This window comes from Diadema antillarum, unplaced genomic scaffold (genome assembly GCF_040938485.1).
Source record: "Diadema antillarum isolate AM-2024a unplaced genomic scaffold, OU_Dant_1.0 seq00000929_RagTag, whole genome shotgun sequence".
Classification (NCBI taxonomy): domain Eukaryota; kingdom Metazoa; phylum Echinodermata; class Echinoidea; order Diadematoida; family Diadematidae; genus Diadema; species Diadema antillarum.
The window spans coordinates 172,983-198,067 of record NW_027271780.1 but is presented as its reverse complement, the minus strand read 5'-3'; the positions used below and the strand labels follow the sequence as shown (position 1 = coordinate 198,067).

At 40.0% G+C, this 25,085-nt stretch overlaps 1 protein-coding gene across 1 annotated transcript; it reads right to left on the bottom strand.

Moving 5' to 3' along the window:
- Window positions 1-607: 607 nt before the first annotated feature.
- Window positions 608-20,585, bottom strand: LOC139741437 (rab5 GDP/GTP exchange factor-like). Its single transcript, XM_071652018.1, has 8 exons — window positions 20,525-20,585; window positions 16,504-16,718; window positions 14,997-15,322; window positions 13,102-13,350; window positions 10,706-10,789; window positions 7,262-7,489; window positions 2,872-3,128; window positions 608-1,641 (listed from the first exon to the last, which is right to left on the bottom strand). Exons 2-8 carry the CDS (start codon window positions 16,683-16,685, stop codon window positions 1,246-1,248), a joined length of 1,722 nt encoding a protein of 573 aa, XP_071508119.1. The 5' UTR covers window positions 16,686-16,718; window positions 20,525-20,585; the 3' UTR covers window positions 608-1,245.
- Between the last annotated feature and the right edge of the window lie 4,500 nt (window positions 20,586-25,085).

Sequence of the window (25,085 nt, the reverse complement as noted above, 5' to 3'; positions counted from 1 at the left end):
ATTGACACCTGTCACACACATAGGAAACAGTCAGTGCTTTAATGGCATTACCTTTGTGTAGCTCCTACTCCTTGATATTATCACATTTAACCAGCATTACTAGTACCTCCCATACATTCCCCCCTCCCCCTTGTCCTGACAAATTATGATCTCATCACAAGTTTGTTTGTTTGTTTGTTTTGTTGTTTTTGTTTTAGCTTTGTTTGTTTGTTTGTGTGTGTTGCTTGTTGTTGTTTTTTTGGGGGGAGGGAGGGTCTTGGTGATTTTGTTTTTTCGTTCCAGACACTAGATGTACCGAGAGGACAATTAAACTCACGAATGCATAAAGAACTACAGGATAGGACATATTACTGCCGTAAATTAAAGACAGAAATACTAACTTTGCGCTCCATTTGGCCTGATGCTACTGTTATGAAAAATGAAAGCTGCTCTAATGAACCATTTCAAACGCGTTTGAAATATATTTCACATGTATCAAAGAAAGGAGTAAGTCGCAGATGCATGGAAAAACTGGATAGTAACTTGAAATTTGAGGCGAAACAGACTATAGGCGCTGACAAATTGAGAGACGACAGCTACTTGCATTCAAATCTGATGACTTTTTTTTTTTTTTTTTGGACAAATCCTTGACTCACACCACATGTGTCTTGAGGAAACAAAGGACATACAGCACATGTATCTGACTGTGACACTTTACCAAAAAATTCGAGGGCTGAAGCTGAAATCTTGAGTCACCGCTAAGGCCAGCATCACACTGCCCCAAAGTTGACACAAGATGGCCATACGAATATGGAATTTCAATTTTGCACTAAGTTGGTCCCGAACTTGGTTAAAAGGCAATCAAGAGCCAAAGTACATGTGATCCCTACAGGTCACACAATGACACCCACACCACACTAGAAGGCTACACGAAGATGTGAATCTTTATTGTAAAATTAACTGCCATAAGATCTTCAGGCTTTTTTTTTTTTTTTTGCTTGCCAAAGATTTTGCTGCTGCTCACAAAGTTGCTGCCTGATCCTGAGAAAGTCCATCGTGGTTGTACGATGATTTACGATACCCTCACAAATGATCAAAAGTGATCAGTCAGATTTGAACTTTTTTTGTGTGTGTGTCCAACTTTGCTCAACTTCAGGACAGTACAACGCCTGCATCAGGAAATAATAAAAATGTCACTCAAAAGCCTCTTTTTATGCTTGCAGCAGGTTTTTGGCCCAACCCCGAGCAGGCGGCCAGGACATCATTTCAGGGGAGGGGGACGACTTCCGGCTGGAGGGGCGAGGGCAGCTCCCTGCTGTCCTCCTGCGGCAGGTCCTCGTCCAGCGAGGGCACGTGGAATCGCTTGACCACCAGCGGCTTGGTGGTCAGCACCTCCTGCACCTGCTTGACCACGCCGTCCCGCCAGGCGACCAGTTCCCGCTGCAGGTCCAGGGCATTCTCCATCAGGCAGTCCTGCCTGTTGCGCAGGTCCTCCAGGGCCGACAGGTTGGCGTACATCATCCGCAGCCCCTCGCAGATGGGCTCCGTGGTGCGCTCGCTGCCAGGGGGCACCGCCCGCCCCGACATGTAGTCGTCGTACTCCGTCTGGGTGAGCGAGAGAGACTGGGCGTCCAGGTTCTCGATGAAGGAGATTGCACAGCACTGAACATGGAGAGAGGAAGAATGAAGTTTCAAATTATAGGGACATACATTTATTTTGGACATGTCCAAAACTAAAAATTGGCTCCAGCGTATCTCTATGAATCCCTACGAATAGCTAATGACTACAAAGAACGTCAAACATGTCACAAACTATTCTAGCATTAGCAACGCATATGAACGGATGCAAGCATATCTTCAAATTTTAGAATTCATTGGGCATTCACTGGCTTGATACATATGCTCTAGCGTGACGGGGCCTTAAACAAGTTATCTTTCAATTATGAACCTGCTGAAAGTCACCACTGTGTTATCACTGTGATTTGACAGGTTTTCAAAGCTATGTCTTTTTATATTACACAAATTGCTTGTACCAGTGAAAACTACAGGATTCCACAGATAATGTTTTTCATGAGTAAAGTATCATCTGGAGCTTTGTCTTGATGTAATACATCTCAAATTCCTGTCAATCTATCAAACATTGCACAAGCTTGGATAAAGGCAAGATCACTGTGCCATTTGAGCTGCAATGTAACATGGATCAAAGAAAACAGATGATTAAAGACATCACACCAAATGAAAGTCTGATAACTTCAGATAACAATGGAGATTTGTTAACAGCTATGATAACTTGGATACGTCGGTAATCGTTTCAGAGGTTTGAGAGGGACACAAACCACCAACTACCAGTCAACATTTATAGCAGGGAATAATATTCCTTGCATCACAATTTGCCATGCATTCTTTATACCACTGCTACTCAACCTGTCTTTTATGTAGCAGTTTTCTTCCATGGAAGTGTCTAGGATACCATTTGAAATATCATTCATCAGCTGAAATCGCTAATTAAATTCAAGTTGGAAAATTATTCCCTGCATAGCAACAGAATTTACAGGGCTAAAACATTAATCTCTTGAATAATGCCTTGTATCCAAAGGTGACACGACATTTGCTCCTGTGACAATCGCTCCGGTCTTATTTTCTCCAAGGAGTTAGGGTATGGGTTAGGCCCTATAGGGTTGTTATAGGGCTTTAGGTTCAGTTTGATGTGAGGATTAGGATTAGGGTTAGGGTTATATTTGTGGGTAGAATTTATGTTTGGCTAAGCGTGCAGATATTTCATGAGAGCAACTGTCGCAGGAGCAAATGTCATGGAACCGTATCCAAGACACGACTACACACACACACAAAAAAAAAAAATGATTAAAAACAATTTATTGTAGCTCCACCTACCAGGTTTGTGAAGTAGTAGCCAGCTTCCCCCTGCATAAGCCTGTTAGGGTTGGCAAAGCGGGAGACGTACTGGATGTTGGAGTGCAGCTGCGGCGGGTTGGCCTTCAGAACCATGTAGATGAGCACCGGCAGGTAGTCGTCGGCGCTGGCTGGTGCATCCTGGGATTGGTGGACCATCTGGAAGATCAGCTTGCTGGTGCGCACGATGCAGCTCAGCTTGTCGATGGGCGCCCTCTTGCTGTTCATGTCGATCAGCTCTGGGTTGGAGAGAGAGATCAGATTCTTTCACATAAGCCGCAGCTAGACTGTAGCTATATATGCATACAGAACAGATACTAAAAGATGAGACGGTAATGCTAACATTTTCACTTGTGACTGATTGCTACAATTGAGTTCTGTTATTTCTATTTAACTGTTGAGAGCACTTTCCAGTTAAAGAAAATTAATAGGCTTTGTTTTGGTTTTGATTTGTGTTTGTGTGTGTGTGTGAGGTTTGTGTTATATTTTACTGTATTTGCAACATATTTAGCGAGTCTGATTTTTTCGCTAGTCAGGACTTCCAGACAATTTCGCGAGTGGTCAAATTCGCGATCGTTGAGTTCAGTAATGAAATGGAGAAATATATGCGTGCATGTCGCATTCATGTCAAGATCTGAGGTGATAATTCTGCATATTGTTAAATTCATGAACAGCACCCAACTCACAAAATTCTCGAAAATAAAAACCTCGCGAAATATATGGCACTAAAGAGTACTTGTAAAGCATCCTTCCACCATGCTCTGGGTGATATATCTTATGGTCAGGTCGTAGTACTAGCCAGTGAAATAAGTAATATGTTGTGGCATAACCATTTTTTGCCATTACTTTACACAACTAAAAACCTATTCTTCCTTGCTATCACTCGTTACATTCTCTCCTAGTCAGGACAACAACATCTCCATTAACCCATCCATCACTACCCAGTATAGAGTCATTACCTGTCTTGAGAATCCTTTACGTACTGGTGAATTAAAGGTAACTTCCATTTAATACACACAACATAACCCCCCCCCCCAAAAAAAAAAAAAAAAACAAAACAAAACAAAACAAAACAAAACAAAAACAAAAACAAACAAAAAACTAATAACAACAACAAACAAAAACAAAACAAAACAAATGAACAAACCAAGGGGCAAAAATAAGTTAATGAATCAAATAATAAAAGGGTGCAGCACTTCCTACACACATGAATTCTCGCAGAAAATACTTCACAATCTTAACACTTCATACTTTTAGTTCTAAATAAAATTATTCCGTAATAATGCTTATTGTATCCCATCCCTAATGAGGTGTTTCTTATCACCACTAGTTTGAAGTGAAAAACAAGGTGATTGAAACAGGATATCTGCGTTCTCAAAGAAAGCAGCGAAATGAAACATGAGAACTTGAGCAATATCCTGAACATCTCAGACAGACCAACCATGGCCATCACTGGAGGTCAGGAAATCCCTTCACGTAATGTCTCATGGTCACTTCATGAAAAATTACGAGAATCTTGTGACTATGACATCACTCATCCCATGTCAGGCCTTGAATTTTGCCAGTTTTAGGGACAGGCAATTTTTGGTTTTAGGGGCACTCTCTCTCAAAATTTTTGAAGGGCAGCATGGAAAAGTTGCAGTAAGCATGGTAATTTTGAGAGAGGCATTGCGGCAAGTAGATAGAGCATTGCGACAAATTGCCTTTTGCCTCCCGGGTAATTTGAGGCCTGCCATGTCTTAAATAGAAAAGGTATAAACTTACTCAAGTATCAAGGAAATAACACATATCTGACCCAACCCCCTTCATCATGTATCCTAGGAAGGTCTCAGACATTAAAGCTGAAGAAATCACACATAAGCAAAGAAAGAAAAAAGAAAAAAGATTTGGTCGAAAAACTAGAAAGGTGACATTTGTTCAATATCTCAAGTTTGATACCTTCCTCAACTTTCTCATGGTCAGATTTTAATGTCTACAAATATCTTAAAATTGGAAACTTTCGAGTTTTCACAAAGCAGAAAACTCTAGGGCCCGAATTCACGAAGGTGGTACAAATGAAACCATGGTTTAAACCATGGACAAAAACCATGGAGCGCCAAGTGTCGCACGGAATATTTCGTTACGAAATTGGTAATTTCGTCGACAAAATGACCATTTCGTTAATGAAATTATCATTTCATTTCGAGGACGTAATGTTCATTTAGTTACAAAATGTTGTCATTTCGTTACAAAATAATCATTTCATCGACGAAATGACTGATTTCGTAACGAAATATTCCATGCAACACTTGGCGCTCCATGGTTTTTGTCCATGGTTTAAACCATGGTTTCATTTGTACCACCTTCGTGAATTCAGGCCTTGGAGTTTTGAAACATCCCATGGCTTTCAAACACCTAATCATCTGCCTGATTGATATCATTTAACTTTCACACTGATTTCTCCATAACTCTGTATCATTTAATGGCTGGAATTCTTACCATTTCCATGGTAAGTTTTTGGAAGTGAAGGTGGGACAAATTGTACGTCACTGGAAACCTCAGAGCATGGAAAATTGGCAAATACCACAATCAGAAATTGGGCATTTGGCTACACTACAAGTCTCCCCCCCCCCCCCCCCCCCGGCATATCATCCTCAAAGAGAGGAAGCCAAGTTCTTTGTAAGAAATATCTCGGAAAAATCAAAGTCTATGCTCTTGCTGCGAATGGGCCAAACAAGGACTGCCATACTAACAATGTCATGTGACCTGGGAGGCTATCTTTAGGCCAACACGTGATACTACATCATATAATTTACCCACATTCAGCCTGCTATTGTGTTTTTTTCTCCCTGACATTAAAGGGATGGTACAGTATTGGTGGAGATGAGAACTGGGCTTTTAACTTTTTGCGAGATACCAAGAAAACACTTATGAAATAGTACAGAGCATATCATTTTAAGAGGAATTCAAAGTTTATTTGATGAAAATTGGATTCGGAATGACTGAAACATCCAAAAACAAAGTAAAACAAAGCGATCGTAATAAAATGGGGGTCCCACACTTTATTAGAATCGCTCTGTTTTGGAGATCTCAGCCATTTCCAAACCAATTTTCATCAAATAAACATTGAATTCCTCATAGAATTACATGCTCTTTCATATTTCATAAGAGGTTTCTCATTATCTCACCAAAAACTGTTAGAAACCTGAAATTAGGTCTCAACCAAAACTATACAATCCCTTTAAGTGTATCCAGCTTTCACCAACAATCTAAATCACGTGTTTGTCCTTGCTCCGCTGATGTTATCGTAAACGACTTCCTCTTTCAGACTTCTATTGAGACTGAAGATGATGCATTGTGCAATGAGTTGTTCCTTATTTGTGCTTTCTCTCAACAAGGAAACTATTGTTCAATTGCCTCTTCATGTTGCCATACTCTCCCACATAACCTGTAATGAATTGGTATCTTAGACAGTCTTTCCTGTCTTTTGTGTTCATGAGCATCACAGAAAATCAAATGATGTCAAAAGTGGACATTTCGTACAAATTTTTGTGCTCTGCCCACTAAAAACATATTTTGCATGCACTAAATTTGTTGATAGTCAAGACATTACTAAAAAGATAAATAAATTCATGCGAACAATAAGATATTGCACTTTGAGAAATCCACGAAAACTTCTCACTTCAGGATAATATTTTCACCATATTCACTGCACAGCAATTACTGTAAGGCTGTGGTTTGAATCACAAGTTTGTTGATGAGACTGTGATTTTCACAGTCTCAGGGTTAGGGTCACTCTCTACTAATTTTATTAGCGCTACAGTGAACCTCCCTACGTCTACCTCGCACAAGTAGGAGGTAAAAATTTCATCTTCTGGTGTAATCTCATTGTGAAATTTTCTATAAAAACTTAGACCCGTAATTTTATTTCACAAACTTTAGTCTACCTACAGTACTTCTTGTGCTCTCTTGTCTCTCTTTCATATACTGTAAAAGTGGATATTTTCACGTGACTTATTTTTCCCGCTTGGCCGGGTAAGAACAGTTTCGCATGTTTTTAATTCCGCGGAATCAAGACATCACGCACAGGAACATGTGGCAAGCAAAAATATTCGCATACTTTTATTTTCGCGCTAGTTTCTGATTGTGCGAAATGCACGAAAATTTCAACATTTTTACAGTAATCTAACTACTGCAGTGTGCTGGCTGCTAGCTAGTGGCAAATTGTAACAGTTCAAGTGTGCCAACTATGATGCGTGCAAATGAATAATGCGAAATACAAAATACAACAAGGGCAATGACCTCATCCATGTAATTCTGGATATATTGCGTAGCTGAATGACCAATCAGATTACAGAATTCACCATCGCTAACAAATGAATATCGCACTCACCTTCCTGGGCAGTCTCAATGAGGCGGGTCACCTGCGGGTTACCCTCGTCGATGGCCGCGTCCAGCATGGCCGGCGTCACCCACCGCAGCCGCCGTATGCGGTTCTGGATGGCCAGGTCCTTCTGTTCGTCGTCGGTCAGCGGGGGGCAGAAGAGGTGGCGGTAGAGGCGTGTCATCACCACTTTCTCCAGGTGGTCCATCATGTTGGTGCACTGCTCCGGTGTGGTTCCTGAGGAAGGGCGTGAAAGTAGAGTGGGAGGGGGTCCCCAAGAAAAAAAGAAAACTTACATACCTATGATTGTGTAGATGCACTGATTTGTCTACAAGAAGAGAACCTACATGCATTTTAAGATCCACATGTGACAGTTAGCATTTTTCTCTCTTTCTCTCATCTATCTTTCTTTCAATCATTCAATTGTGTGTCTATTTATTAATTCTATCATGAGTATGATCATCTATGATTATATTCATCTGTTTGTTTATTGATTCATTTACTGTATACGCCAGATATTTTGCCAGGTTTTTATTTTCGCAAATTTTGCGAGTCAGGTGCTGTTCGTGAATTAAAGACATAAGAAAATATTGACTCTGATCCCGACATGAATGTGACGTGCACGCATATATTTCTTCATTCAGTACTGTACTCCACGATCATGAATTTAACTCCTTGCGAAAATCGTCGGGAAGTCCCGATTCTCAAAAAATTTGTCTCGCTAAATATATGGCGTATACAGTATCTGTTTCAGTGCATATATTTATAGCAATATTGAACCCAACATGTAAAGCTTGCTAAAGATGACACAAGCAAACTAGTTATGACATGAGTGTCAGTGTGTGGGACTGCAAAATTCTGAACCACAAGATGACAAATGGCCAGCATTTTGTTGCATTGGATGTACACAATGCAGTGGTATCTCATTTTAGTCTTTGTACAATTTTCCTGGAATCCCTGCTCTATATACAGTGCAAACAAGAAATTCTCTTTAAAATCTCTTAACCCTAAAGGGGCTGGGCTTTTTTGGCTATGCTCAGTGCTCAGACCGGGGGGGGGGGGGGGATGGATTCCGCCCCCCCCCGAGATCTCGGCCATCGGTGGTGCGATCGCGATGAAATTTCGCATGCGTAAGACCCACATCAAAATCTACAAGACTGTGTCATAAGATTTTTTTGAAACAATCAATTTCTAATTTTAATTAAATAATTATGCAAATTAAGCTGAAGATCATATTTTAGCCTAATTAAAAGCATTTAGAGTCTATTTTTTGATCTGTAAATCTGTTTTAGCATATTCAACAATTGTACATCACAAAAACTTCCAAAACTCATTTCAATTCTTATGTATTTTATTGTTTTCAGAATTTCTTATGTATTTCTCCGTTTTTCAACTTTTGTTTTTTCTTTGTTTTTTCATTGGAAATTGTCACAGACCACTTTTCTACTATAATTAGCACAAAATTAATCAATGAAAGTGATTAATTGTAAAAATAATTAGGTTTTTATGACTTTCATGACAGAGCACTGTTTTCCATAGGAAATGTACACAAAATCACAAAATTGTGCCCGTTTTGGGGCGACATTCCGGTACAAAAATGGGCGTGGCTTCGCAAAAGTATGCGCGGACGTTGCAAATTTGGTCTCAAACGTTGCGCGAGACTGGAACGAAGAAAGTCAAGAAGCCTCGCGATGAGGCCTTCTCGCGTTACAGAATTATAGCGCGAAATGTCGAGGGGGGGGGCGGATTCTGCCCCCCCCCCCGGCCCTTTTAGGGTTGAAGGAGCTATGTCCTACATCAAAAATGTTTTCATCTTAAATCCATTGATTAGTATGCTCCCAGTCTGAAGAACAATCTTAAGCTAAAGGTGATGATTACCTAGGTTATACTTTTCAGATGTCATAACACTCAAGTACAATACAATTTAATGACCTTTTTGTGGTAATAAAGCAGGCAGCCAAATATAGTTCAAGCTGCTTCACCCGGAGCAGTACTCTCCCTTGTAAATGTGAAATTAATGCTCCTTCATGTGAAATACACATATAGAGGCTTCATCGTGATATAATGACACTGAAAATAGCTTCTAAATTGCATGACAGTTAACATAATCTGTCTGCAATTAGTGCAGCCAGCGAATGGTACTCCAGATTGCAGTATGTAAACTGATAGGAATAAGGCTTTATAATAAATGCAGTGGACACAAATATATTTCTAATTTGAAAACTTGAGGGCGGGGAGATTTAGAGGCTGACGGTATGATGTATCAAGGGATTTTGGACAGTTTTCTCCTTTTGCAGGGCAGCAAACCTTTGCAGATCAAAGAAACACACTGATGCACAGTCAAAAATATATTTTGAAGGCTATTTTGATGGCTGATGGTGGGATACACTTTTTTTGGGGAGGCAAGCTTTGTATATACAATATCCTAATTGACCTCACCTTATTCTATTTAATGCCATTCTACATGTAGCATACTTTTTTATGATGCATATTTCCTGGATAAAACAACAGCATGTATCACAGGCAATTCCACTGTGAAATGAGATTTGTTTTTTTCCCCAATAAATGGTCTCTATGACGTCATGCGTCATGGCAACCATCATGCATGCTGTGTATGGAGCTCAGGCACAATAAATCTCCTGGTGAGTATTCATTCCACAACAATCTTTTCCATACTGGCCACAAGCAACATTCATCACAGTCACAATGAATGGGTTAGAATTTATAATGCCAGGTCACATGGACATGGCATTGTCATTCTGTGCACGAATTAGCTGACATGATTTAAAAGTATTGATCACTACGCACCACCAATGGAAGATGCATGAGCTGAGGTTTAGTTTTGTGACACTCGAGACACTTGCGCTCTTTGTCCGCAATGAAATCAAGCAAAACAATGGAAGTGAAACCACAAACATCTCCAGCCTCCAGACTAGATGGTATTATCTGAAGTCGTTACGACCAGTATCGATGAGGATTAAATGGGTAGTTTTACTTGTCCATTTTTGACAAAAGACATAAACACACAGCATTCTACGTACAGGTACTGATGCCCATTAAATAAGAGAGGCGATGATGTGTTGTTCATTATCTCTTTCGACACTAGACAGCTAGAGCTCGGGGGAAGAAAAAATAACATCAAACAAAGTATATTTCAAAACAAGCTACATTTTCACCTTAATCACAATCAAATCAGGGTATTACCGGTAAATACAATGTCAACATTACAACCAAAATATGGCACCTGTACATAATGATTAAAAAAAAAACACCTCAATTTCATTACCAGCAAGCTCAATGATGAGATGTGAGTGCAATATGTATGGATCAATGCAAGAGCCTCTCATTATTATTTCTTCTTTTTTTTTTGGGGGGGGGGCATAATTGAGTGAGGTCATGTGACTTAGGGAAGGGATGCATGATGGGGGAAAAGATGCACACTGGGTGTGTCACCTTGGGATGGCAAGAAGCCAGCGTCGGGCTCTTCATGAGGATCTGACCTGTACCTATTCAGATGGCGAGTGCGCCGGTTATAACCTAGAGGAGAGAGAAATAAAATTATGACCATGACGGGGCTTCAGTTTCAATTGTCATGCATGTGTGTTCTCCCTTCTTGGGAGGACTAAAAAGTTTGGGGTACTTCCAGTCTAAGTGTGCTTTGGAAAGCAAACCATGAACTAAAGAATACATTAAGCGCAGTCTACTGATTTTGCACAATGTGAACATGGACATGAGGTGGAGAGTATGTTGCAACTGCTTGTACAAAAACAAATACATGTAGAAACAAAACAAAAATACACAAATACCAACTCAAGCATATCAACAAGAAAAATAAAAGAAAGGGAACAGGGTGCTAACACATTTACTGCACATTTGGGCATAAAACTCTTTAACAGGAAAATTCATGATTGTTTCTTTGGTCTTTTTGTTGGAACAATCCCCCCCCCCCCCTTGGTATTTATACAGCAATTTGCACCTTTGGCATCAAAGGATCCTGTGATAAATATGGCCTACCCAGCATGACTGCCTTTGCGGTTTTTCTTTGAATTAGCTGCACGACCTCCCTGCCTTCTGTACTGCTTTAATCAGATTACCAATACGTCCCCTGGTGAGGATTGTTTGTTTACGGCTGTTTTTATTTGGCTCCTTGACGAAGGTGATGGGATCATTCAATCATGTTTTTCCTGACCAACTCTGTGCATGCTTTTCTTCCTTTTCTTTGAAACTTTGTCAGCCCCAAGATGCCTGTGTGAGAGATCGTATACTTGGACCGGCAATAGCTGTAAACCATTAATCGCAAACTTCCTGCCACGTCTGCCCTAAAGATCAAATCAGACCCTGATGCCTTCAGGACTGTCATCGTACGCAGCATTGGAAAATTTTAGTCATCAGTGAGAAAACAGCAATCTTGGGGAAGCTTATCAACCGAGTCGTCTCTATGTGACATCCCACTATCACGCCCTGACCTTCAGAATCTCTTTCCTAGCCTGAAGACACTACTCATGAATAAAAACCCTTGACTCTAAAATCAGTCGCCACATCACTGAAATCAACATTTAAACCTCAAACTTACTCTCTCTCTCTCTCTCCCTCCCTCTTTTTGCAGATTTGCAAGTCAAGTGATACTAATGAAGTCAGCAACTTTAAAAAAAAAAGGAATAAAATTGCCTCCGGTATGCAAAGTGAGTTGTTTTATAGTTTATAAAGTCTGAAAAGGAGATTGCTAACTTTTTTGAAAGAGATATCATTTCTTTTTTTTCTATCCATATGATTTCTTGATCACAAATTCAACCACTTATGATGTTGCCTTACGAGTCCCAATTTGCGAAATACTATAATCGTGACATATGTATGGCTTATACAGTACTACATGAAGTACTGATTACTTCGTAAGTAACAAGGACCTTCACATTATACCATAACACACTTAAATATCACTACCAATCTCAAAGCGTCAAGCTCTAAGCGTCTGAATGAATTTCATCTAAAATAAGTTTCTATAAATACATCACTTTTGATGGCAAATTCATTTAACCTACTTGTACCAGGGATTATGAGCACTAATAAGAGTGACCCACTGTATCAGTTGTTATATAGTTTTTATTTCATTTGCATAAAACTTTCGCAAATTTCACAAACCAACAGTTGTGAAAGTAGAGTGCACACCAAAGTTTTGGCTACACAATACATTGAGTTCTGGTGGCAAATTGCGAAAGTTTCATGCCATGAAAAAAAGCTGTCAGCTCCAACTCGCGAAAGTCTCATGCCATGCATGTTTCTGGTTTTACAGTATTTTATTTCTCTCATATCGATCTATATCTAACTATTGGGGTGTTGCAAGAAAGTTGCAATCAATTGCAACTTGCAACTGATTGTCATTGGCCAATCAAAATCATTGTTGCATGCATGTCTTCTTAATAGGGCAGACCCTGAGCCAATCAGAATGGTTGTTTCAAAATTAGCAATTATTTGCAATTGATTGCAACTTTCTTGCAACACCCCATATATCTATATCTAGATTTATTTTTATCTATATATATATCACTATCTATATCTACATCTATCTATCTATCCATCTATCTATATCTATATATATCTATCACTATCTTTATCTATATCTATCCATCTATCTATATCTATATATATCGACCACTATCTATATCTATATCTCTATATATATCTACCACTATCTATATCTATATCTATCTATATATCTATCTATCTATCTATCTATCTATCTATCTATCTATCTATCTATCTCTTTCTCTTTCATTCATGCTCTCTTCTGCACCTTCGTCCTCCTTCTCATCATCATCACCATCATCCTCACAACTTCCACGAGTCCTCACCCTTAAACGAGTTGTGCGTGCTCATCCTGTCCGCCATGCTGTGGTAGAAGTCCTGCACCAGCTCGGCCTGCTCCTCCACGGAGAGGCCCGTATCGCGCTGTAGGCGCTCCACGAAGGCGCGGCACTGCTTGTTGAGGTCCTGGGCGGCGGGACGGTTGAGCACCTTGAGGAACTCCATGAAGTCCCCCATGGCCCGCTGGCTCTCCGTGCTGATCTGCTTTTCCAGCCGAGCGTGCGGAGAGGCTCCCTCTGTTGATGCAAGCAAGCAAGACATATGGACAATGGTGGAAAAACAAAAAACAAAACTTGAGAGCCTATTCTCTCTTGAAGCAATCAAACACAATGCATTAATATTAAATCCACAGCAAGTACAGTACAGGCTATACATTTAGCAAGTCCAATATTTTTAAAAATCGGGACTTCCAAACAATTCTATGAGTGGTTAAAGGGACTGTACAGTACTGGTTGAGGTAAGGGATTCATGTTTTGAACATACTGTAAGTGAGATGATGAGAAACCTCTTATGAAATATGAAAGAGCATGTACTTTTAAGAAGGATTCAACGTCTATTTGATGAAAATTGGTTTTGAAATGGCTGAGATATCCAAAAAAGTGATAGTAATAAAAGGCGACAGGCCACAACTTTATTAAGATCTCTTTGTTTCACCTTGTTTTTGGATATCTCAGCCATTTCAAAACCGATTTTCATCAAATAAACTTTTGATACCCTTTAGAATTGCATGCTCTTTGATATCTCATAGAGTGGTTTCTGAATATCTCGCAAATGTTAAAAGCTAAATCCTCACCTCGACCAGAACTGTACACACCCTTTAAATTCACAATCATGAAATACAGTAAAGAATAGAGAAATATATGTGTGCACGCCGCATTCATGTTTGGATTAGAGTTGATATTTTTGTGCATTGTTAAATTTGCCATTAGCACCTGACTCGGGAAATTCATGGAAATAAAAACCCTGCAAAATACATGGTGTATGTGACAGTATATTTTTCATTGCTATCATGCGACTGTCAGGCAATTGCTTACTGTCCATGAATAATCCTGAAAGAAGAGATGTACATGAAGACTCTACAATTTTAGGATGGTAAGGTGATAGTTTGAAATAACAGTTCCAGTCAGGGCTGTTGCAACATGAGGATCTTGCCAAACATATGATTAAGTCTTTTCATCTGTTGGTATTATTCTATTACGAAGCATCACACATGAAATCACAAAGCCTGTAAATGTGACCTAACCTTGGGGGGTAGGGGGGGTGGACATGGGGACATAGTGGATTGCAAAAGAAACTTTTGCCTTAAACTCATACAATATGTTCAAAATCACTCAAATTTTAATAATAATACCACACCTCAGATGACTCATTGTAAATTATCTGATAACCACTCTGGAAAGCTCTCTTCGGTTCTTTCTTTGCATGATATGGAACAATTGCTACCTCTTGCTACGCAATCGAGCACAAGGGAATCCCCCAACACAAAGAAACTTCTGCCTTTAAATTTGCATGACATATTCAAAATCTTTTAGATCTTATTACAAAGCTGCCCTCAATAGGAATCATTCTTACATCTCTGAAAACCATTTTTCGGAACCTATTGTCAATTCTGTCTTTGTATGATATGGGACAGTTGTTACCTCCTGCTATGCAATCAAGCACAGGGGGAATCCCCCCAACACAAAGAAACTTCTGCCTTTCAACTCACACGATACATTCAAAATCGTTCAGATCATAATACAAAGCTGCTCTCAATATGAATCATTTTCACATCTCTGAAAACCTTTTAAGGAATCTATTGTCAATTCTGATTTTGTATGATATGGCACCATTGTTACCCCCTGCTGTGCAGTCAAGCATGGGGGAATCCCCCCACTCTCACCTCTGCTTGATGTCTTGCCGCTCTTTGAAAACAGCGTCATCATCGTCTTCGACTTGGTCTGCTGCCTCTGCTTCCGCTTCTCCTCAAACTTGTCGAACGTCAGCGTCTCGTTCTGCGCCACGGGGGAAGTCGCCTGGGCGGCCGGGATCCCCGAGGCGGAGGTGGCATCCTGGCCGGGAGACGGGGGATGGTGCCCGCTGGTGGGGCTCGCCTTGGTCTGACGCTGGGGAAAGCTGAGGGGAGCGTGGGTTGGTTCCTGGGACCCCTCGGGCGTTGTAACGAGGGTGGACGGGCGGAGACTTCGCTGCATCTCACTCTCATAGAGTCTATATGATATACAGTACAGGGGCAAAACATCAAAATGAAGAAGTGATGCCAAATTCATGCACTTTTCACTCTTAAATTTCAACATTCTTTTGCATGCAAACTTCAAGAAGTTTACCAATGAAAAGGATGTCATCTACTTCTCAGAAATTATCCTTAAAAGATATATCTAAACACTCTGAGTTTCACATTTGAGTTCTCAAAACGATGCTTCAAGCTGTTACCCAGGGTATCATGTCGCATGGTGCCATTTCGTGTTCAAAAGACGTTCTTCACACACTGCCATTATGGAGTTCAGAATTTAGCAATAGGTTATATCGAGTCTGGTGCCAATTCAGCCCTGTTACAAAGTTCTCACAGTAATTACAATTATAATAATGACACTTTTTATAACTTTTTTTTTTCAAAATAATAAATATTACTGCAGTTAAAAAGGGGAAGGCTAGTAACTGATCAGTGGGAATCAGTGGAAATGCTGGGAGATGATTGTTCCAATCCTTGTTGGATTCATTTAAGAGATCATTGTATATCTATTGTTGTGTGAAAATGATTTGCTTCAGAACGGTCTCATATTCACGTAATGTGCAGTTTAATGCTTCCAGGTTAGCGTCCCTGGTCAGTGACGGAGCATTAATCTGCACATTACGTGAATATGAGACCATTCTGAAGCAAATCATTTTCACACAACAATAGATATACAATGAACTCTTGAATGAATCCCATAAGGATTGGAACAATCATCTCCCAGCATTTCCACTGATTCCCACTGATCAGTTACTAGCCTTCCCCTTTAAGTCAGAATGAGATCATATGCAACCACTAACTTGTCCTATGATTACTTATTTTTGTCTTCCATGGACTGGCTATGCACAGAGCCATGCAGCTGTCTGTATGTGACACTGAGACCACTGGTGTAGTGTGTGTGAGGAACGCTGATGTTATAATACTGCTGCACTGCTGAGATCATTGCTGTAACAAAATCTTCTATAAAGCATTAGAAATTACTTTCACCCAGTTTTTTTTTGTTTTTTTGGTTTTTGGTAACCCAGGGTACAGCGATAAAAAAATCAATAAATAAATACTTCAGCAGAATAACAGATTTCTATTTGGTACCCCAGGGTACAAAAAAACCCCGCATCAGCTAGCAAGACACTTTGCAGTCTCATAGCAACATCCTTCCTACCTCCTGGCAAAGAGGGCGTCACTCTCTATCTGTGCCTGCCGACTTCTTTGACACTCCTCCCTCCAGCATGTTGAGCAGTACCCCTGCCATGCCACGGTGCCATAGAAACCGCATCCATTCTTGCACAGCAGCTCAGACTCGTCAATGTGGAAGCCCTTCTTTTTCCTTGGAGGCGCAGCCATTGTGAATATTCTCTCCGCCCCCTATGGCTATATCTGAAAGGCACAAACACAAAATACTGAATATTCATGGGCTGTTTGACAATACGTAGCATCCAGACACTATTGTATGCTATGTTTTTTATCAACTGTGCCACAATTATGTAGAATTCATGTGATGGTCATATATACACTATTCATCAAGCAACAGTAGTGCTTTGTATACCTAATGCCACCAATGCGGACCCATTAACAAAAAATGAGAAAAAGACCATGTGTTAGCACACACCGTCCAAAATCATACAGCATTTTGTAGGTTTCTACATGTAGCAGGCGGTCAAATTTTGGACAGCGTTGTGGTCGAAATATGGGCAGCCTGCATTAGGCCAAGTAAAAAAAGAAACCAGTTTCTCGTCCTCGCGCGCATCGATTTTGGCCGCCGCATCAATTTTTTTACTATTTACTATTTTCAAAATGGCGCTGAAAATACCAAGAAATTCATAATTCTCGTCCCAGTCCGCTCCCCGCCCGCATCGATTTTCAGTTGCCGCATCGACTTTTTTTATATTTACTATTTTTTCGGCCGCCGAAAAAAAAATCGACAATTCACCTACCAATCGTGATACTGTACATGTCTCATTTCTAATTACTACCTACGCCTTACGTCTGCTACTTCGCTGTAGTACAGCTGTAGCTTCTGTAGTGCGTATGATAACGCATGCATTTCACACTGCGAGCTCGGCAAGAAGGAATGACCCACAAAGCAGTCGAACTGTAGTTGGATAATGGGCGCGGGCGGGCCGGCCTGGGCTAGCTGTGATGTACAGCGCACTCGGTACGTCGTGAACGCGAGCGCGGCTACATTTTCTTCTTCTTTTTGCGATCAATCGCTGTCAATATTCCACGCATATTTCGCGCATTGTTCGTATTTTTCCCCGTTTATATTTCAAGCGGATGAATTGTACTGTACAAATGCTTGTGAGGATTGTATCGAGTTTGTATACATTTTCATGTCATTGTGACTATGTGCATGTGTGTGCAGTGTCGGAAGGTACGGTGCCGGTGCAGTGGCCGTGCCGCACCGTATTGGCAAAGTGTGCGTGTCTGTAGCTAGCTGTATGTAGCTGTAGCTGTCCAGGGTCGGTCACCGGTACCATCCCCTGGTCTGTCAGCTGTCTGCACGCATGCATGAACACATTCGAATGTGTAGAAGCCCGTACACTCTGCTCTGTAACATTGCATCTGACGGCGATGTATTATTCTGTTTTGAAGAGAAAATGAATGCACTTTTCCAGCAAATGTAGAATTATCAAATGGGTGTATCTACAAAATAAATAACTTTTCCACGGATTCTGGTTTGTCTCGTATTTCTGCGGGATACTTTTCTTTACGATGTAAATTCACGGACACGGCCGTGAGTCGTATCATCCCATTCTGTAGTGTGGTATACAATCATTCATCATCCAAATGATGAGTGATTATCAAATGTCTTTTTAGAACATGAAGAAACATCTTTTAATGTTTAATGCTATAATGCCATATCAGTATCATTTTGACATCCATCTGCAATTGTACAAGCTAGTTTCCAGTTGAATGTGATACAATTGTACTGTTAAGAAATGCAGATACATACCAGCTGTGTGGACACAAAAAGTCACAAACACCAATGATGAATAAAGCAGTGTTTTGAATATCATGGAATTTATTTCAGTCGTACATTCTTTGTTGAAAGACATGTTTTATACCTGTTTCATTTAATAGCACAATACATCAGAATTGCAAGTACACTGGTATCAGAAATGCCATTACAACACTAAATACCAGTATTAAGATGGTCATTTTCCCTTGACATCTGTGTGGAAAGAAAAAGCAAATGTATTTCTGCATGCATGAAGTTTCATTTCAAGTATGGTACATAATCTATTTGTTTGAAAATGCACAGAGTGCAGGCAAGACATACACTTGGGACCTGGTCTCTCATAACACAGCTACCAGAGTGATATTTCATTTCATGAATTGGATATAGAAAATATAAAATCCTCTTTCGCAATACCTTTTTCAGAATTACCGGACGAGAAACACATATTACTTTCATTTTTACAATCCTCGAAAAAATAGTAAGATATCAAATAGTAAGGACCTCCCTCATCGCCTTGCTCAAAAAACCCGGACGAGAAACTACTATCTTTTTTTACTTGGCCTTATATGTGTTTGAGTTTATTGCATTTTACCCCAGTTCACTCACTTCAGCCAAAAATGACTGTCCTTCAGCAAGTCTGCATAATTTAAAAAAAAACAATGAAAGTAGGGTAACATCCCCAGTATTCGGTCACTTTTTTTGCAATATTTTTGAAACTAAAATAATGCATACATACATCATATCTGCAGCAATGTATGTGAAATATATCAAATTTCTTAAATTTCAATTTTTATTTTGTTAAATATCACACAGAATTTCACAAAATCCCAAAATATATCACTTTGAAAATTCCCCAGAATACGGTCACCACGACCAGTATTCGGTTACGCGATATGCGCATTCAAAGTCAAGGCGTGTTCAAGGCAGCTGAAAAATGTGTGCGCGTGCTACCTTGTTGGCGCAAAATTGCATCGGGGACGTTGCGGCGCCCATTGGTGACCGAATACTAGGGAATCGGCACTTGCATTCAACCCTTGTACATTGAGACACTGTATCGGCACGTACAGAAATTTTTTTTCTTTTGCGTTTTTGAGGCTACCATCACACTCCGAGCTTGCGATAAGCCAAAAATCTCGCGAGAGAACGGCGTATTTCTCGATTTTAAGCGCTTTTTCAGCAACCCATACTCTTACAACTGGGCTCAATTTGCGCGCGCTTTTGGAAAGTAGCGCCGATTCTGCACTTTTGACGGTAAAATTTGGGATTTTGGATGGATTTTTGGAGGGGGCTAAGGGAGTTTCCTGTTGTGAATGAGTGTGCAAGTATGTGAATTGATGTGATTTGCATGTGTTGTGACAGTTGAACTTTACTGGCTGGTGACAAGTAAATTGACCGAATACCGGTACCTGACCGAATACTGGTGCCCTTACCCTCTACAGAGTATCGAGTACCAGTAGCAAGTAATTTGTCTACAGAGAATGCATGAACACACATTGTCAGAACGCTACTTAACAACACTCAACAATCTATCAACGAGTTCCAGTGGTGCTAGTAATCACAGATTCACACTCACTTGACACTCACATTTGGCTCAGCAGGGACCAGGGTCCAGTTTATAAGTTTTATAACTTCAATGTAGAGACTATACTCCACTGTTACATGTGCATCTAATCTACTGATCTATAGATCTAGCCCTAAAGTCCAAGAAACTTGTACAGAAGAGCTACACTACAGTGGTTAAAGTTAAATTACTGATCAATAAATTAGAGTAGACACCATGTGAATGTCCATGGCATGATATGACATGACGCTGACAGTATACTAACAGTGCAGTGCAGTGTCACTGACTGTGTTGTTCAACTCGCGATCAGCTCCGAGTGTAGGCATACTTGTAACTTAGCCAAGAGCAAAACTAGGCCTACAAGGCTACATAGCCAAGACTCGAGAGCAAAACCAAGAGCTATTACTTAGAGTACGCTATATTGTAATGTACACTCTGTACTGCGTCTATGAAGGCTTTATAGGGTTAGGGGATACGGAAACCTCTTCGCACTTTCACTGTGTCTGTGGTGTCTGTGGAAGACTTCCTGTGCTGGTGCGTGTGAGTGACCAGGGTTTGCAGTGTGCCTGTGCATGCACTATGATGCAGGGAGTCGAGTGTGTAGATCAACATAAATTCAATCATGTTTGTGTTCTTTACAAGTCTTTATAATTTACCTCTTACCTTTGCAAGTGTTCTTCAGCATAAATGCCGACCAAAGATCAGGCGCGATTGTGGTCTCCACGTCTCCACTGCCCAAATCCTGACAAAAACGCATGTAAAGCTTGTAACTTGACGCACTGAAATGAAATGAATGAAACCAAGGTCCGGAGCTTCATGAAACGCACAACTAGCTACAGTGTACTAAGTATATAGACGAACAGGACGTACGAGATGCTATGTCTCATGCAATGGGCGTTCTTCCCCTTCAACCCGTAACGTCAGATAGCGCATAGCGCACACATTCAGACGGGGTTGGTCTGTTACCTCACTGATCATGTGATTTTTAATCAGCTGACACTGCTCTCCTTATAAGAGTCTCTCATAGTTCATGTGTTTGTTTTTGTTGTTTACTGTACACACTCCTTAGATCGCTCGGCGTTCTTGCGAATCTTGTTATGACCCGAGCTCACATCTGATAATCTTCAATGATCTTGGTAATGATAACTGTCCTAAGTAAAAGGGAGGGGAGTCACCTCCCTGATCTTATACGATAATGGCAATCGTGACAACAACTGATTCCACATTAGAAGTGTAGGTGTACTGTATATGATGATAATGATATTCGATAACGAAATAGCTAGTATATTATAACTATGACCACCACCACCACCACCGCCATCATCATCATCATCATCACCACCATCATCATCATCAGCATCATCACCATCATTATCATCATCATCATCATTATCATCATCATCATCATCATCATCATTATCATCATCATCATCATCATCATCATCGGTCATCATCATCACATCATCATCTTCATCATCATAATGATAATGATTAATAGCAGCAGCATCATCGTCACCAACGTATTAACGTTAGGTTTACATTTGTGTTTCAAACATGAAGAAAAAAAAAAAAGACAGCGAGAGGAAAGAAGGAGAAGGAGGACAACATCTCACTTTCCAACCGTTGGAAAGTGAGTATGTTACTGTGCATGAGAGTGGTTATAAGGAAATAACTATTCCCGCGTCCTAGTAGGGGACGGGCAACGTCATTTTCCTTTCTCGCCTTGCTGATATGACCGAGGAGATAACGATAATTCGAGCTACCATGACTGTTACCACGCTGCTCCAGAAATGTAAGAGCGTATCCATGTCTCGAAAATCTCAATCAACAAGTTTATTATGCTTGAAAATGAAATGTCACTCCCTTACCAGAGTGGATTTGGTAGGTGATAGGGTAAAAATAATACCAGCAGTAACAATAGAAGGTGTGCTAAAATTGGAAATGAATTGAAAAAAAAGTAGGACCTCCTTTTTATTTGTTTACAATATGTATAATAACTTGAGAGACAGCGATATTCTACTTTTCAATTTGCAATTGCATTATCAATCATTCTTAAAGGCATAATTTACCTTCGAAAGTTTGCAGATAAAATAAAAACCCAGCATTAGAGCTTCAAAATAGTTCTAAAATGTGAGTTAGGGATAGAAACCACCAATGTAAAAATTTGGACCAGAATAATCGATGTTAAGTATTGCTAAATATACAAAATGTGAACAATAGTTATAATAAAAATGTTTTCAGACTAAACCGTCCACAGTTGATGGGGGAAATAGTGATATCTCCTTATATTTTAGGCTTTATTGCAAAAATTTTGTATGGTAGGATGTTTTGTGATATAACTGACGTACACATAATTATATGCATCAAAAGTGATATCTTGAACATTTTCAAATCACTGCCCCCAAAGGTAAGGACCTTTTGATTCTGCGCCGGTCTAACACTCGAGATTCGGCGAACAGCTCCGTATACATTTTGTCTTCATATTTCACCTGACATTGGGATAAAACATATATGAAAAAAAACGACAATATACAAAATACAAGTAAGTATAATCAGTTGATTAAGACGAGAAAATGTGTATAAAAGAATATTCTAAACAAGATGTCAAATACATGTATGTTACGGAACTGCAAAAGCAGGGCTTGTATATAGTTTGACTCTTGGCCGGTGTCAATCTCGTGGATGACTCCAATAAGTAATGTATTGCAGGCCTATGATTTCAAATTTATTTTTCTGTGTTTGTCTGTTACATACTGTGGGTAAACATATTGAAAACGAAGTCTTAGTTCCTAGTGGTGGTTAAGATCACCATTATATACGGGTTGCTTTGTTTTTCTGTTGTTACTCTTTATTGTTGTTGTTGTTGTTGTTGTTGTTGTTTTGTTGTCTTTTTTTTTCAAGAATTTTAAGGCCGATTCATCGGGGGCATCCCACGAGACCGACACCCACGAGTCATACGGTCCACGAGACCGACATCAATAATAGGTCCATGAGTCATACAGCCCACGAGTTATACGGCTCAGGAGTCATACAGCCCATGAGTTCGACACTACGCACAAAAGGCTCATGAGATCGACACTAAGCAAACATAGCCCACGAGACCGACACTAAGCAATAAAGGCTCATGAGACCGACACTAAGCAAAGAAAGCCCACGAGACCGACAGTAGGCAAAAAAGGCCCACGAGACCGACACTAAGCTAAAAAGGCTCACGAGACCGACACTAAACAAAGAAAGCTCACGAGACCGACAGTAGGCAAAGAAGGCCCACGAGATCGACAGGATAAACAGCGCCATCTACATGTCAATCACCTGTACAGGGTGTTCCATGAACGGAAAAATAACATACTGGCGGTTGTAATTTGTAAATTTTAATGAACGACATCAAACATGTATTTCTACATACTTCGGGGGGGGGGGGGGGAGGGGCAAGTGTGGGAGCGACATTGCTATCAAGTAGAAAAATAGAATTGTATTCTTCATGCCCCCCCCCAAAAAAATAAAAGAATTAGTACTCTTCATCCCCCCCCCCAAAAAAAAAAAGACAAATGAATTTAAAAAAGGGCAAGAACGATGTACGGATTAATTCTAAAGTTTTGATAATGCCATCGTGCTATTTTAATAGGCTTTCCCAGTTTTTAGCTAGAAGATGGACAGGATATAATTTTTACCTCTTCTCTTTCCCGATTCACTAGTTACTTATTCTATTTTAGATTTTCTACCCTCCTGCATGTAAGTTTTGCAGTAAGATCTATTTGTAATTGTCTCTGTAACTGTAATATAATGCTACTGATTAAAACGTTTTATATCGCAGGGATTCACCTCAATTTTTGCTTGTGTTATTCTCCTCCTAACAGTACATTTTCGTGAAATACAATAGCTGTTTTCATGGATGCATCTAATTTTTTCCGAATCCCTTACACTATCTTAATAGACGATTACGTTATTTTTATTTCTCATTAATACTAATTCAACACCCTCGCATGTTTACTGTGGAAAGATCTGTTACACACTTTTACTGTACTTTGTTCATTTTTTTTTCACAAACACCCATGCAAACACAATTAAAGATCCTAATCATTTCGGGGGGGGGGGCAACTTTACTGATGGGGTTACACCCTGACGGAGATGGCAACTCTTCTTTTACATCTCTCATATCTTCCTATGCTAAGTATCAGGACTCCCTATACAATTTATTGGTCTATAGGTGGCGCTGTTCATCCTGTCGGTCTCGTAGCCTTGTATGCGTAGCGTAGCGTCGGTCTCGTGGACCTTTTAAGTGTAGTGTCGGTCTCGTGGGCTTTGTTTGCTTAGTGTCGGTCTCGTGAGCCTTTTTAGCTTAGTGTCGGCCTCGTGGGCCTTTTTGCCTACTGTCGGTCTCGCGGGCTTTCTTTGCTTAGTGTCGGTCTCATGAGCCTTTATTGCTTAGTGTCAGTCTCGTGGGCTATGTTTGCTTAGTGTCGGTCTCATGAGCCTTTTGTGCGTAGTGTCGAACTCATGGGCTGTATGACTCCTGAGCCGTATAACTCGTGGGCTGTATGACTCATGGACCTGTTATTGATGTCGGTCTCGTGGACCGTATGACTCGTGGGTGTCGGTCTCGTGGGATGCCCCCGATTGGCTGGGATGCTTGACCGATAAAGACATAATAGCAATCTCAAATTCAGTTCCATAACACCTGCACGAAAATTGATCCACATACTGTCACATAGACCAAACGTCTTAAAATAGTTGTAACCAGATGATAGATATATAGGATGTTATGACTATATATAATTGTTCGTTGTATCCAAATAGTCTGTGATCTCCAAATACGTTCTTTTCTCGTAAATCATATTTTCATGCACTATTATGTGTGTCTTGTTAGTGTTAGGCCTATATTTGCAGCTATAGCAACGAAACGTGAGATTGATGTGCATTGGAGTGAGGTTCATTTTTACCATCTTCCACAGTAATTATGCTTTACTACAGTTTTATTTTACCGTACTTGAACTATGGACTTTTATGTGTGGGACAACATGCATCAATTTCTTTTAGAAAAAAAAAATCTATTGCTGCAAAAAAAAAAAGTCATTGAGGGTAATCTTCAACTTAAATCCGAGTGCTCATATTGAGAATTTGTTTTGTGATAATAAATAATTAAAGATGAATGATTTATGATTATTTCAGCTGGGTCAATTTATGTTTAAATACTATAATAAAAATTTACCACAAATATTAATGA

What these genes read in the sequence shown, in the direction of transcription:
- LOC139741437 (XM_071652018.1), bottom strand. Translation starts at nt 16,685, where the DNA reads ATGGCTGCGCCTCCAAGGAAAAAGAAGGGCTTCCACATTGACGAGTCT. An exon ending in CACGCACAACTCGTTTAAGG is followed by an intron (nt 10,790 to 13,101) that starts GTGAGGACTCGT and finishes TCTCTCCTCTAG; the next exon opens with GTTATAACCGGCGCACTCGC. An exon ending in CATTGAGACTGCCCAGGAAG is followed by an intron (nt 3,129 to 7,261) that starts GTGAGTGCGATA and finishes TCTCCAACCCAG; the next exon opens with AGCTGATCGACATGAACAGC.